The sequence below is a fragment of the Malus sylvestris genome, chromosome 15, assembly GCF_916048215.2.
Source record: "Malus sylvestris chromosome 15, drMalSylv7.2, whole genome shotgun sequence".
Classification (NCBI taxonomy): domain Eukaryota; kingdom Viridiplantae; phylum Streptophyta; class Magnoliopsida; order Rosales; family Rosaceae; genus Malus; species Malus sylvestris.
Window position 1 is genome coordinate 31,817,731 of NC_062274.1, and position 15,157 is coordinate 31,832,887.

A 15,157-nucleotide genomic window follows, 5' to 3' on the forward strand; every position below is an offset into this window, starting at 1 on the left:
GGTAAGTATAAGAAAAAAAAAAAGACAAATAAGCAATGACCAACATGGGAAATAAGAAAGTTAGGAAGGCTAACCGCATATCTGCTTTGGTAACACTTCTCTTGAAGGTTTTCCACATACATCATCCCCCTAAAATTGGCAAGGGAAATAGGAGAACAAATCAGAGCCCGACCATGCCCCACATCTTGAAAACCATTTACGTCTAAGGGAAGTGGTACCAACCCAACAAGAGTCGTAACACAAAGCAAGACGCTTCATCAGATACTTCTCCATTAGCGTCAGAGAGAGTGGATGGCCCTTCTAGCGTCTAATCAATCAAATCTTATGCCAAAACTTTATTACTGGAAGGGATAGCCACTGAGTCGAAATGTGGAGACACAGAAGGTTGCAGTTGCCTCTTCAAAGACTTTTGCCCTGACGTTGGCACCTCCTCAATAATGGACTTACCTTTTTCTCCGCCAAGAACTACAAGAGTTTACTGTGAATTATCATTGGCCGAAGAGATGAGATCAACAGTCATTATGCTATAACCTAGCCACATCTGGAGCCGCTTACTAGCCTAATTTTCTTTTTAGATGCCTTAGCAAAAATCACTTTCGGAGCCACCCCTTCTGATTCCTTTCTTTTCTTTTTCTTCTCCGCCCAAATACACCTTTAGTACGTTTTGGTGGCTTCAAAGCATTCTTAGTTGCAACCCATGCTAAGTTAAGAATATGATGGTTAGAGCAAATGTCAATGATATCATCCTTTATGTGCCCTCATTTCCAACTCCAATGCAGAGTAAGAATGATGTCAAAATCCCTACCGATAAACTCAGAATGACACCAGTTGAGATTCTGTTCATCAATTTTGTAATCAACCTTGCTTCTAGGCTTACAGAGAATTTTTGGTCCAAATATTATTACCCTACCAGTTCCCCTCTACCAAAAGAATGTCCCTATACCAGTCTTTGTTCTGACCAGGCAGGTTGGTAATGTAAACTAGCCACCAAAGTGTAGATTGAGATTCAAAATAATAACAAGTCTCGGCGCTCTTTCGAAATGTGTAAAAGACATGAAATTCAGACAAACCTAGTTTAGTATGATACTACTTATTTAGGCGATCAAAGCATGAGATGATGCAGATAGACGTTAGAGTGAGGTTACAAATGCCGGTTTAGAAATGCACTAGTATCTCTTTCCGCAACTACAACAAAGGAAATCTCAGCCCCAAATCAAGATAACAGGGATAGATTATGGTACAAGGACGAATGTGATTAGAAGGTATGGGGAAATCACCAGTCACATCATCAGTGTCTTCCTACTAGACTCAACACCTATTAAAGAGATGGTTGCGACCCGCGAGAAAGAGTTCCTCTTCTCTCTTTTTTGAACCCTAACAATGGGAGGTTTGGGACTAGCAAGAACATCAAATTGAGCAAAAGAATTGGTAGGCATGATCCATCCTCAAAGGGAACAGGTTGCCTCTTAGATGGATAGTTAAGGGCAATTATGGGACCATGATTTTTCAAAGTAGGAGTAAGTCTGATCTGAATACAGTTACCTTAAAAGTCCGGTCATGGACTTACCAACTCCGAGTGGACCTGTATCAGAAGAAGTAGCAATGCCACAATTACTCTACTCCAGGGCACTAGACGGAGTCCTAGTGACTTTGTTGGATGACCATTTTTGTTCTGTAAGAGATGCGATCTGATACGGATATGGACACACTCAGATCCTATAAATCTTGAAGTTCCCAATCTAGGAATTGACGTGCGCCACAAGTAATCACAACTCCTAAAATGATGCAATATCTACTCTTAGATATCCTCTATGATTCTCCTGACTTAGAATGAGGATTATATCCTAAAATGGTTTATCTCCCCACGATATAAATACACTTATCTAGGGTTCATCTAGGGTAACACAATCTAAACACTTGATTTCTCTTGCCTATTGCTTAAGTCTAAAATCATTCACTAACTTGACCATCAAAGAGCCTTTGGTCGACACGCCCCGCCCCCTACCCCGGCCTTGGGCTTGCTCACAGTTCTTTCACTGTGTTGCAAGTTGCTCGAATTTGTGCTCAACCACTACTCACAGAGGTGCGAATTTGGTTCCAACAATTATTTTTATTTTTATTTGAAAATTGTTATTAGCACTCCAATTTGAATAAGTCACACAATGAGATGGCTATAGTAATTTTGGTATCAAACTTGCCATCTAAAAAGAGTAAGAACCTAAAATTTGCTATGTATAAGTTGACAAAATTACCACTAAATTGCTCAGTTGCAAAGCCAATTATTATCGAAATCAAGAAAACGTCATCGCACGTCTCATGCAAATATTTAAATTGATGATGTCAGTATGGGTTAAAAGACGATAGTAGTACTACAATTTAATAATATTCCTTATTACTTGTAAGTTGTATATCTTAAATATAACCCTCGTAGATAGCGAGTTGATACCACGTTATTACAAGTCATTGCATGCAGCTTAGACTTAGATCTCCGTAACCCTAGCGACGACTTTGTATTATTCACTTTTAAATTTTATATTAATCCTACTGCGACGACTTTGAGAATTGAGAGAGTCAGCAACTCCTCATCAAACTTATATAACCAACCTAACCGTCATCTGGAAGTCTGGTAGCTGAAGTTTGAGAGGGAGAGTCCTCAGCCTTATGGTCCTAGAGAGAGAAACTCCAAAAGAATCCCACACAAGAAGCAAAAGCACCTCAAATTTCAGCTCAAATTCCACCAAAATAGTTAAACAAAAAGGCCCAAATTTTAATTGTTTATCTTCTCTACCTTCTCTTCAAAGATCCAATCTTCAAACATATACTTTCCAATAAAAATGCAAACTTCTTCTCCACACTTGTCGTCGCCAGTCGTACATTTGATGTCTCTTTGGCATTCCCAAAAGCCGCTGCTTAATCTGATAATATGAGATGGTTCAAAACCCCTAGCATTTTCAGTTCAAATAATCACAACCTTCCTTACTACAACCCGATTCGCGAAAACCTCGTAAACAACTCTGAAACGCCGAAAGATGGTGTCCCCAACAAGCTCTTTCGACTACTTCGCAGGCTTATGTCTGGAGGTGGGTTGGAATTGCTTGCTTCTTTAATGTTTTAATTTGGAAATGAATTCATGATTTGGTACTTGGGCTGTTTCTGATGTGGGATTTTGTTGTTTGTGTGGAATGTGCAGGAAAAATTGATGGGGGATCAAGGACTGAGGCAGAGGAGAAGCTCTACTCTTGGTTATACGCCTTGGCGCAGTCCGACAAGGATTTGGTTTTCGAGTATGTTCGATCCACTGAAAGGGGTAAGTGTCCTTAATTACGCACCTTATCTTCTATGTTCTTTAGTAATCAAAGTTACAAGGAAATGGGAAATCTATGATTTGTTTTTCTTATAGATGCAAGTGTGTGTACAAGAAAATGATTGAAGACGTTATGTAATTTATAAATTTACATGGTTATTTTATTTGCGATCTGAAAGAAAATATGAGGAAGTTGGTAGCATTTAAAATGATCGATAAAATGCCAAGATATAGGAAATTTCTCTGATGAATTCGAGGATTTACGTACTCGGTGCATTTTGCAGTATTTGACCAATCCATAAGAATAAGGCTAATGTAAATTTTATAAGTCGAACATTACTCCCCCGATCAGTGCAACGGGATGAGTCTATTTATCTGTCTCTTGACTCGAAATGGGAGCAAATTTGGCCTAAATGCTTAAACTATCGACCCTACTTGTTCGGATGGGTGTTCACCCCAAAGTGTGTCCGGTTTCAAATTCTCTCAGGATGATTCTTGAAACAACATATTGCTCCTCGAAATCTTATACCAGCTACGGACTTTTGCTTCTCTTCAGGATTGAGCTTTACTGAAGCTGAGCGGAGATTGAAGGAAAATGGCCCGAATGTTCCTGTGGATTATTCTTTTCTGAGCTGGTGGCGTATTTTGTGGAATGCTTTCTTTCATCCTTTTAATATCATATTGATCGTCTTGTCTGTAATCTCGTACATAACCAGTGATAGCCCGAATGGATGTATCATGCTTGTTTTGGTCTTCATAAGTGTCTCCCTTCGATTCTATCAGGTAATCCTTGCCTAATTCCTTCGATCAAATATGCGCCATAGCTTTCTATATCAAGCATATGACTAAGACTAGTTTTCCATGCTCCTTTCAGGAATATGGCAGTTCAAAAGCGGCCATGAAACTCTCAGAATTCGTAAGGTGCCCGGTCAAAGTTCAAAGATGTGCAGGTAGAGTTGTTCAGACCGAATTAGTTGTACAAATTGATCAAAGAGATGTCGTTCCTGGCGACATTGTCATTTTCGAACCTGGAGACCTCTTTCCTGGTGATGTGAGGCTTCTGTCTACGAAACACCTTGTTGTAAGGTATAGCGCCTCTAATGCTTGCTGTCGTAAAAATGAGATTTGTGAATTGTTTTATGTCATTCTTCCCATCAGTACAGACAACTTTTAGGTTAAATGATCACTCAAATATGCTTCTTGAACAGTCAGTCCTCATTAACAGGAGAGTCCTGGACAACTGAGAAAACAGCTGATATCAGAGAAGATTCGAGCACTCCATTGCTAGATTTACGGAATATTTGCTTCATGGTGGGTACAGTAGTAGCTGTCATTTTGCTCTAACTATGCTCGAAATTTTGGTAGCGTATATGTAACATCAAGGTTGAAGTTGAACCTCGCAAATTGACGTATTTCCTTGTGTAAATAATTCAGGGAACAAATGTAGTATCGGGCGGTGGAGCTGGTCTAGTGGTGTCCACCGGATCCAAGACGTACATGAGCACCATGTTTTCAAACATAGGAAAGAAGAAACCACCAAATGAATTTGAGGATGGTGTCCGCAAAATATCTTACGTTCTGGTTGCTGTTATGCTTGTAGTAGTCACCATCATAGTTGTAACTGACTACACTACATCTCATGATCTGACTGAGAGCATCCTTTTCGGAGTCTCAGTGGCAAGTGCACTCACTCCTCAAATGCTTCCTCTCATTGTTAACACAAGTCTCGCGAAAGGAGCACTTGCTATGGCCAAAGACAGATGCATAATCAAAAGCTTAACTGCGATACGGGACATGGGATCTATGTAAGTATCAATCAAATGGGTGTGTGCGTGCATGTGAACGTATATCTTAGAATTGCAGCAGGCAATGTAACTGTAATTTCTTATCATCGAAGTGTTTCACTTGAACTTTCGTAGTTTAGTAGTCATTTTCTGTGTTCGGTTTGTTGCAGGGATATCTTATGCATTGACAAGACCGGTACGCTCACCATGAACCGTGCAATAATGGTTAATCATCTGGACAGCTGGGGGTTACAGAAGGAAAAGGTTTTACAGTTTGCTTTCCTCAACTCCTATTTCAAGACCGACCAGAAGTATCCCCTTGACGATGCAATTTTGGCACATGTATATACCAATGGATACAAGTTCCAGCCTTCGAAATGGAAGAAAATAGATGAGATTCCTTTTGATTTCATAAGAAGAAGAGTAGCTATTATCATGGAGAGAGAGGCAGAAGACAGAAGCCACCACATTTCCGACAGAATTGTGGTGACAAAAGGAGCTCTGGAAGAAGTGATGAAAGTTTGTTCTTTTATAGAGGATGTTGACGGGGAAACGAATATAACTTTCTCTACAGAACACTATCAGAGGATTTTAAATCTGACAGAAGAAATTAGCTATGAGGGACTCAGAGTTATTGGGGTGGCAATAAAGAGGCTGGGAACAGTGCGTCTAGAATTCTTTCTTGCTCAATTTCTGCACTTTTTTGTATTCAATTGCATCTATTTATTTCTTTCAAAATTTTGGTACGTTTCATAGTTTTTTATACTGAATTTGGAACTACTTCTTTCATATATTGTATGATATACATTTGCCTGGAAAATAATAAACAAGCAACTACGGATTAATGAACTAGAACAGAAATGTGAAAATGTTACACCAAAAAGAAAATAAGTTGTGCTCAATTGTACATTTACAATGTTTACTAACCTGACAATTTTTGTCACAATGCAGGAAACGAATTATCAATGCAGAGATGATGATGAAACTTTTGAATCAGACATGGTTTTCCTCGGCCTCATAACATTCTTTGACCCACCCAAGGACTCAGCAAAGCAAGCTCTGTGGCGGTTGGCTGAGAAGGGAGTGAAAGCAAAGGTCTTGACAGGTGACTCGCTCGCCCTATCAATTAGAGTATGCAAAGAAGTTGGTATCAGAACCACCCATGTAGTTACAGGGCCAGAGCTTGAGTTACTCGACCAAGATTCCTTTCATGAGACGGTTAAAAGAGCAACTGTACTAGCTCGACTCACCCCAACACAGAAACTCCGAGTTGTGCAGTCCCTGCAGACAGTTGGAAACCACACTGTTGGCTTCTTAGGAGATGGAGTCAATGACTCGCTTGCACTGGATGCAGCCAATGTTGGTATATCAGTTGATTCAGGAGTATCAGTTGCAAAAGACTTTGCTGACATTATATTACTGGAGAAGGACCTCAATGTCCTCACCGCTGGAGTTGAGCACGGTCGACTTACTTTTGGGAACACAATGAAGTACATAAAAATGTCAGTAATTGCCAATCTAGGAAGCGTTCTCTCAATTCTCATAGCAACCTTGTGTCTCAAGTATGAACCATTGACTCCACGACAGCTTCTTACGCAGAACTTCTTGTATAGTGTTGGGCAGATCGCAATTCCATGGGACAAAATGGAAGAAGATTATGTAAATGTCCCACAAAAATGGTCGAAGAAAGGCTTACCGATGTTCATTCTGTGGAATGGTCCTGTGTGTACTCTCTTTGACGTAAGCACACTTATGTTCCTTTGGTTCTATTATAAGGCTGACAGTCTGGATGACATTGTGTTCTTCCATTCTGCTTGGTTCATCGAAGGGCTTCTGATGCAGACTCTGATCATCCACTTGATCCGGACAGAGAAAATTCCATTCATTCAGGAGATTGCCTCATGGCCTGTGCTTTGTTCCACGGTTCTGATTTCCGCCATCGGAATTGCTATTCCTTTCACACCAATTGGGGATGTGATGGGATTCGTTGAGCTTCCGCTATCATACTTTGGATTTTTGGTGGTGCTTTTTGTAGGATATATTTTCGTCGGCCAGGTGGTCAAGAGACTATATATTATGGTTTACAAAAGCTGGCTTTAACTAATAGAATGAGTTCAGCTGACATTCATTCGTTGCATAATAGTGTGAGAAAAGAGGAATTAGGACAAAAAAAATTTCCTATATATTTTTGCAAAGGATGTAATACATATAGCCTCAAAGCTGTTACAAATTCATTGACATTTTCTGTAGATACTCTTTTTTCCACAATTTTGTTATTCGACTCAGCAAATTTGCAAAACAATATGGAACGATATAAATGCCATCGTTGTTGAGCAAGAAAGAAGAATAAAAACCTGCAAACAGATATCCTCTCCGGTTGCTGAGCCATGATGCATCTCAGGTATGATATTTCACAATATATTATGCAGATAGAATGATACATATGCTGATCCAAGCAACACTAGACCGTTAACATTCCAGTTTTTGGGCGAATTCCCTGCATAAATATTAATAACATTCTGTTACTGACATGGTTGATGTAATCAGAGACCAAATTGAGTACGACTTACTTACCTATCAGTTGTTATAGCAATGATTACATGAGTCCAAGAAAATTACCCAACTGGAGACAATTGTTCTTGATGTTCCATTCAAAATCCCAGTGTGGTCTGTCGTTTTTCAGTGTCCAGTATGCCCATCCGAAGGAAGCCAAATTATAAACCTCTAACTGAACCCTCCCAAAGTCTTGATAATCTGTCTGAGAGCCATTTGTCACGTTCCATTCATTCACCCACTCTCCTGCAAACAAATCCAATCTTTTACCAATTAATATAACTCAACCACTTGAAACCTACAGAAGCCGAATTTTTGTACAAGAAAATGAGAAAATTTGGCTCCGATTTCATGACAGAACAAGACCTTGAAGTAAAAAATCGTTTTTCAGGAGAAGGGAGAAAGGAGAAAGGAGGTCTTGCCTTACCGATAAGAACAAGTGGACCGTTTGCACTGTTGAGGGCCTGTAATTGAGCTTCCCTGCTCTTGTATATAAATTGCATATTGTCCACAGCACTCATATTAACAAAGAAATTATCAAAAAGATTGTAATAATGCAAATCCACCACTAGATGATGTGAGTCTATGTTAGCCTGATAAAGTTCCAATGGGTCCGCATTGCCAATTCTTTGGCAAACTATTACGTAAGCGGCTGATGAGTATTTCCGAACAATTTGATAGCCTTGTTTGTAATACGAAACTAAAGTATCCAATGGAACTGCGGCTGCAGATGGTTCATTTAAAAGCTCGATTCCCAGCAAAGCAGGATGCCTTGCATACCTGCAAACGAAAAAAAAAAAAAAAATCAGCGTTTCGCATCCCTGCCCTCAATTTCATGTAGCAGATACACCACAGGTGCCAAAAAGGTAAGATGGCATATGCAAGTGTGTAAAATCTATAGCTGGATCTACAACGTAGCAATTCAAAAATACATTAAGGACATACCTGGAAGCTAGGAAATCTATAACGTGCAGTGTCTGTGAAATGTAATCAGGATTAGGCCAGTCTGTCGAACCATCTCTACTAGCACTATGTTCCATCCCGTTCTGGGATCCAGGAGCCGCGTGAAGATCAATTATGCACTTAATATTATAGGCTCTGCAGCACAGTTCTAATGTATGACGCCAGAACCAAATGTGGAGTTTTAACTTTTATCTGAAGAGAATTAGGTGAAAGAAAGACCTACTGTGCCCACGAGAATGCATTATCTAGAGCTTCCAAAGTTCCACCGATAAATGGTGCAGGAGGATCAGGATCATAAGCAATCCACCAGCCAACAGGAATCCGCACAGTATTTATTCCATGTCTATACAGAAAACTGAAATCTCCTACAGTGATGAAACTGTTTCTATGCCTCTACATTTTAAAAAGATCCAAAGATCAAATAAACAAACAGACAAGAAAGCTACAGTAATTAGTTGTTCTAATCTGAAAACTATAACGTTGAGTATCGAATAAAATAAAATACGTGTGTAAAACATCCATTGCAACAGCCAATGGAGAGTAGCGAAGAGTTACCTTAAGAATATCTTTGGCCTTACTGTATCCATATCCATTTGTAAGCTGGTAATCTCCATGCAAGGTGTTAGCAACAATTGTAATCTCAAATGTGGCTGCATTATCTTCCCATCCTGGCTTCCCCGGATAGTCTGCCGTTAGCTGAGTTTGCAGTGTAGCCTAGAGGAAACAATGTTTTAATTTGGATTCTTAGACAGTCTATGAGGAGGCAGCGGACATGCAAATAAACATAGATTCAACGTTCATAACTCTTCAGCAAAATCAACATCGGAAGAGCCCATTCTAATTGGCGATACCAATAGGTCGAAGTATAGAAGTTATCCAACTTTCCTAATTATTGCATTCCCTTGGGTGTCAGATTGTGGAAAACACTTCAAATCTTCATAGATTTTAAAGACTGACATGAGCTATAATTGCTTAACTTTGAGGCTTTCACTAAATTCATGGAATTTTCGTGCAAAACCAAACACTTCAATATTCCTTGGAACCAGGTCACCTTCAGAAGATTTTTTTTCTACTTCGACTCATTTCTTCAAATAAATGGAGCATAAGAGTCTACCTTGATTCAAGCCTTAGGTTTTATTGAAAATTCAGCAAAACATCCTCCATTCGGTGACATCTCAACTTTCACAAAATGTTCAATCAGAATATAAACAATCCCAAAATATGAATGATTTCCCAATGGAAACATATTTCATGATGAAAAGTTTAAGGTTGACATCTAATCCACCAAAGGGAAGGAGTCAAGGATGTTTAAACACGCTCTTAGATGAATGGTAGTAGGACGAAGAGCATACGAACACACAATTATTCACTCTAAACATAAAGAGCTGGGTTATTTTCATTCTTTACACAGCATAAAGGCAAATATCTCAAGAAAACAAACCTGCAAATATGTGCCATTTATTGTTCTGATGTGAACTCTACCATTGTTATTTCTTTCAATGTAAAAGGTTCCTAGTGTTGGAGGTGGTTCTGCAGTTGCAGAAAAAAAGCAACCTTCTCCATCACATGTTAGAAACTGTCCTTGCAAGGTGCGAAACTGAAATTCTGACTCAGAAACTCTCCATAACTGAAGCAGAACAGAAAAATAGTAATAAGGACCGCGATTTTATTGAGTCCAATTTCTCAACAAACGCATTCTTATAATATATATATATATATAATTACTTCCCCCTCCTTAGAGAAATTATAATCTAAACAATAGTAATGATTTTAGTCTGTCCCTCCATTACAGTGGATAAGGGCTTAGGAACCGACCGTATGTTGAGGGAGTGAGCATAAGGGGCTTAACCAATACGTTTAGTTAGAAAATACTTGAGATTTCCCACATATAAGCTAACAACCAACAGATTACAGGCATGAACTATTTGAATAGAGTGTACCCTAAAGGTTTCCCATGAAGATGCAATATCTCTATCAACTGAGACATTCATCCCTCCACCATTTTCAGCAGAGACGTACTTCTCCAAGGTGACTGACTTTAGCTGTACCTGTGTTCCATCCTACATGTTATCCACAAATGGGTCAACTGCATCGATACGAAAACCCCAAGTTGCACTCAAGTTCAAACCCTCTCCCCGTAGTTTAGATTAATTTAGTGTAATGTATCGCTCGAATAGCAACAAGAAAAACCCAAAAATAAAAATATAATTAAGCAAAAGCTCTGGAAAAAAGAAACTCACCAGCATGTCTTCATTGGGAATGTCATCAAAAAGTGAAGGCTTAATCCAACCTTCCACAACCAACCACCCTCCCAAGTTCACCCCTCTCACTTTAGAGTCCCCACGCAATCCCTCCACTTGGACCAATAAACAGAACACGTAACAATTACAAAAGAAAAACAGAATTAGATAATCACATTTTAAAAATATTTTTTCAAGATTGTGCCTTTATCAAAACTAGCCAACCAAATAATTCAAGAAATTAATGGCATTGGAATTCACCTGAGTACACTCCAGAAACGAAGAGCCAACAGCACAGTAGAAATGCGCATACCCATTTGGTAAGAACAAGTTCCATCAAGAATGCTGGCCTCAAAAGCATCCAGAAAGCCAAAATATACAACCCATCTGCAACGAAAGGTGAACCACTATCAAGGCATGATGGTTTATATTCAAACCCCCCAAAACCACCATGGAGAATCTTAGTACTTGCTTCCTTATCACCCAAATAATATACCAAACTCAACCTTGTAGGCAAGTACAAATATCACTAGATTGCATGCCCCTTATATTGAATTAATTAACCTAGTTCATAGTCCAGACAAAGCAAAAGCCGTCAGGATAATTCAGAAAGAAAAGAATAATGTCAAAGAGTGGAAACGTCTCAAAAGGGTACCTAAAGAGTCCACATGAAAAGGGTGGTTTTGCTTGGAGATTTTGTTTCGGAAATGTGAATCGTGATGGGGGTTCGGTTCTTTGTAATTGGCTGGATTTAGGAAAAGAAATGTAGCATTTTTGTTATTGCTTGTCATGTCTCATTTCATTTAATTACAATTTAATTTTATATTAAATGTCTTTTTCTATTTCTGTCAAACGATAGATTTTGTTAAAAATAAATGTTAGATTTGTCACCGTCAAGAAAATCCAGTTGTTAATACTTACAGTCCCGGGTGAGGTCGGACTGGAAAACCCAGTTGTTGATTTGCAGAAATGATTGAACAAACAGCCCGATCGAGGAGAAGGCAACCAGTCCCTGTTGATGTGGGATTGGGGAACCCAGTTGTTGTTGCAGCAAAATAAATAAATAAATAATCCAAGCTCCCAATCAAACGGCTCATCAGTCACAAGAAAAAAAAAAAAAAAATGTTCAATAAAGAAAACTTTAACGAAAAGCTTACAGTACTGTTCATTTTAACGAAAAATTATATTTTTATACTAAAAAATCAATCATTGTATTATTCACTTTACCTTTTATTTTGTCTTGATCGTTAAAACTCAAAGTTTTCAAATTTTTTTCATTATTTTTCCTTTAAATAAAATGAGAAGATGGATTGAATAGAAGGATTTATGAATTGATTTCAGTTTCTTGGGAATTTTGAGATTGTTTTGCAAATTGGCGTGAGGTTTGTCGGACTTTGTATTCTGAAAAAACTTTCGGGGAGTTTGGTGGATGAGTTTTCTTAATGGATATACACGCAGGTAACATGTGATGTGAGTAATCCGTTTTGACTCGTTAAGAAAAAAATTATTTTAATAATTTTAAAGTTTAATTACTAACAAAATTATTATAAAATAAGAAACTTTAACGAAAAGCTCCCAGTACGGTTAACTTTAACGAAAAACCATATTTTTACACTAAAAAATCAATCCTAGTACTATTCACTTTACCCTTTATTTTATCTTTATTGTTAAAACTCAAAGTTTTCAAGCATTTTTTTATTAATTTTTCTTATAAAATAGTAAAATACTAGCATATAGGCACACACAAAATGTGTGAGAAAATTTTTTATTTTTGTTTTTGAAATAGAAGAAGAGAGGAAGAGAATGATAAAGAATGTGAGAGTGGGAAATTTTATTTTTATTTTTATTTTTTAATTAGAGATATATTATGATTACATGTAGATAAGGATTACATGTGGGAGTGTGAAATTATATTTATGCTCCATATTCTTATTCATGTTATATTTTAATTAAAGGGTTAAATTGATAATTTCATTGAGTTTTGATTGAAAAAATTAAGTTTTATTCATTTATTTATTTTTATTATGAGAGTTTCTTATTATTATTACTAAAATAAATTGTACTTAACATGTTGTTGTCCAAAATTAAAATCAACTAGTATAGTATTAGTAGAGGCAAGAAGACATGCCTACAAGTATGATAAATGTGAAAAAATATATAAACACTAGTGATTCATCATTCCTCCACGAATAAACAGTGGTTACACTTACATTATCGTTTAGATTTTTAAAACCCTCCAAACCCTCATGAAAAGGAGGTAACATATATTTTCTATAATATAGTACTATTGTTTTATTCTTTTCATAATTATTTTTGGTACTCATAATTTGAATGGTTTATAATGTTTGGTTTTTCTATGCTTAGTTTATGTGGAAGAGTGTTAATGTGGAAAGTCTCATTGAAAACATCATCAATATAACTCTTGAAGGCAATATATCAAGCCAAAGTTTTAATACCATTTCCCATGATGATTGATGAAAATTGAAGGATTTGATTGTAAGAAAATGTTCAAGGTTCCAAACCTTGAAACATAACTCCCTTAATTTTGTAAATCTTTTGAACATTTGATATTTTGTAATGTTCTAATGATTTTTTTTATTATGCTCTTATTTTTGGTATGTAAATATGTAATACTTGAAAAACAAGTGTGTTTTTATGTTTTGAACGTGATAATATGATATGTATATATTTATTTAGTATTATGTTTTTCAATTGATTATTTATTGGTTTAAAATATATTTTTCTTAACAGGTAACAGGTCGGATCATATTACCCGTTAATATTATCGGGTCGGGTCATTTTACCCGTTTATTTTAACGGGTGTTACACGACATGACCTGTTATGATATTAGGCATGACACAAAAATAACACAAACACATAAAAAACGACATGAATGCCAAGCCTACTCCTGGGGTGCTTAAAAGAGCAGAAATAAATTAGTAAAGATGAAAAGGAGTAATAGGGATACTTATCTTCATTTCTACAAACTAGTCACATACACAAATCAAACTCATTTATTTGGTAAACTTACTCTCTACAATGTTGCTTCAGGATCAAGGTAAAAACATGGAAGGACGAGAAAAATCGTCTCTAGTCAAAATTCGATCAAATTCTATAAACTTCAGAATTGTACATATTCATGGACATAAGGGTTTCAATCATGTTTTGCTTTAGACAAGGTCATATGACTAAACTGTTTGTAGAGTGAGCTACAAAGCCATGAAATCGTCTTTAGCAAGGTACTTCCCTTTATAATGCTTCAAGCATAAGTGTTCAAATGAAGATCATGGCTGAGACTTATTCAACTCTATTCACGCCATTGTTGGCTTCAATGGATGTCAACTGTTCAAATGTGAGTAGCTTTAAGACTACGAAATGTGAGTAGCTTTAAGGACCCATTGTGAGTGGCTTTGAGACTACAAAAGGATGTCAATTGTTCAAATAAAAAAATAAAAAATATTGAATCATTAATTCACAAAAGTGGGATGTGGGTAAAAAAAAAAATCAAAGTAATGAACTACGGATCACTAGATTAATTCAATAGATCATGACCAAACAGGAGTTGGTCGTGAAAGCAAGAAAATATAGATGTTTGGCCCATAGTGGGTTGTATGTAGGCCTGAGAAACTGGTCGTGTTCGTGTCATTTTCGTTTCATACTCGTTAAGATCAAGCCCGTTAAGATAAAGGGTTCTTAACAGATGACCCATAACGACCCGATTCGTTAACGGGTCATGTCATTTCATATCGTGTTAATGGGTCATGCAATAAATTGTCATGCTTAATGTCTAGGTCTGGCAAACAATATCCTATTGAGTTTTTAATGGGTGATCCCATAGCGACCTAACACGTTAATAGGTTACCCGAGAAAAACCCACCTCATTAATAGGTTGACGCGAAAACCGTTATTTTTGTGTCGAGTTAACGGATCGTGTAAAAAATTATCTACCTTAGTTGTATGGCTGCGAGCTAAACAATTGGGAAAGTCTAAAAAATAGGCGTGGGCCGTGAACAGTGCACCCGAACAAGAGATGGGTGCGAGGTGGAGCAAGAACTAGCCTAAACATTGGGCGTGAGATCCGCGCATAGCAAGCCCAAGGAATTTGGCTTTAAAACCTGAAGCCGAACGGCGTCGTTCTAGAGCAACGCGACAGGAACGACTTGGTGCAACGGCTTCATGCAATTAGGATTTTGACAAAAAAATCTTAAGTTGCTTCTATTTGTTTTTTTGTTTTTTTGTACTCACACAATTCACCGTAGCAATATCCAAAAGCAGATTAAAATACAATTTTTGCATAGCAAAAATAACATAA

The 15,157-nt window shown here is 37.4% G+C and overlaps 2 protein-coding genes across 8 annotated transcripts; one reads left to right on the forward strand and one right to left on the reverse strand.

The window, feature by feature from the left end:
* Window positions 1–2,632: 2,632 nt before the first annotated feature.
* Window positions 2,633–7,390, forward strand: LOC126603887 (uncharacterized). Its single transcript, XM_050270891.1, has 8 exons — window positions 2,633–3,080; window positions 3,191–3,307; window positions 3,861–4,087; window positions 4,179–4,390; window positions 4,513–4,615; window positions 4,739–5,109; window positions 5,259–5,751; window positions 6,040–7,390. Exons 1-8 carry the CDS (start codon window positions 2,924–2,926, stop codon window positions 7,186–7,188), a joined length of 2,829 nt encoding a protein of 942 aa, XP_050126848.1. The 5' UTR covers window positions 2,633–2,923; the 3' UTR covers window positions 7,189–7,390.
* On the reverse strand, window positions 7,248–11,907 carry LOC126603888 (probable glucan 1,3-beta-glucosidase A). 7 transcript variants are annotated; one of them, XM_050270894.1, is made up of 12 exons: window positions 11,500–11,515; window positions 11,351–11,408; window positions 11,106–11,231; window positions 10,845–10,960; window positions 10,545–10,664; window positions 10,046–10,231; window positions 9,160–9,318; window positions 8,828–8,997; window positions 8,587–8,739; window positions 8,069–8,421; window positions 7,708–7,887; window positions 7,248–7,585 (listed from the first exon to the last, which is right to left on the reverse strand). In XM_050270894.1, the coding sequence occupies exons 2-12, from the start codon at window positions 11,382–11,384 to the stop codon at window positions 7,500–7,502; spliced, it is 1,683 nt and encodes a 560-aa protein (XP_050126851.1). In that variant the 5' UTR covers window positions 11,385–11,408; window positions 11,500–11,515; the 3' UTR covers window positions 7,248–7,499. The 7 variants fall into 7 exon arrangements, with proteins under 7 accessions (XP_050126851.1, XP_050126854.1, XP_050126850.1 ...); XM_050270897.1 differs by lacking the exons at window positions 11,351–11,408; window positions 11,500–11,515 and adding an exon at window positions 11,766–11,907; XM_050270893.1 differs by lacking the exon at window positions 11,351–11,408 and having other exon boundaries at window positions 7,713–7,887; window positions 11,500–11,650.
* Between the last annotated feature and the right edge of the window lie 3,250 nt (window positions 11,908–15,157).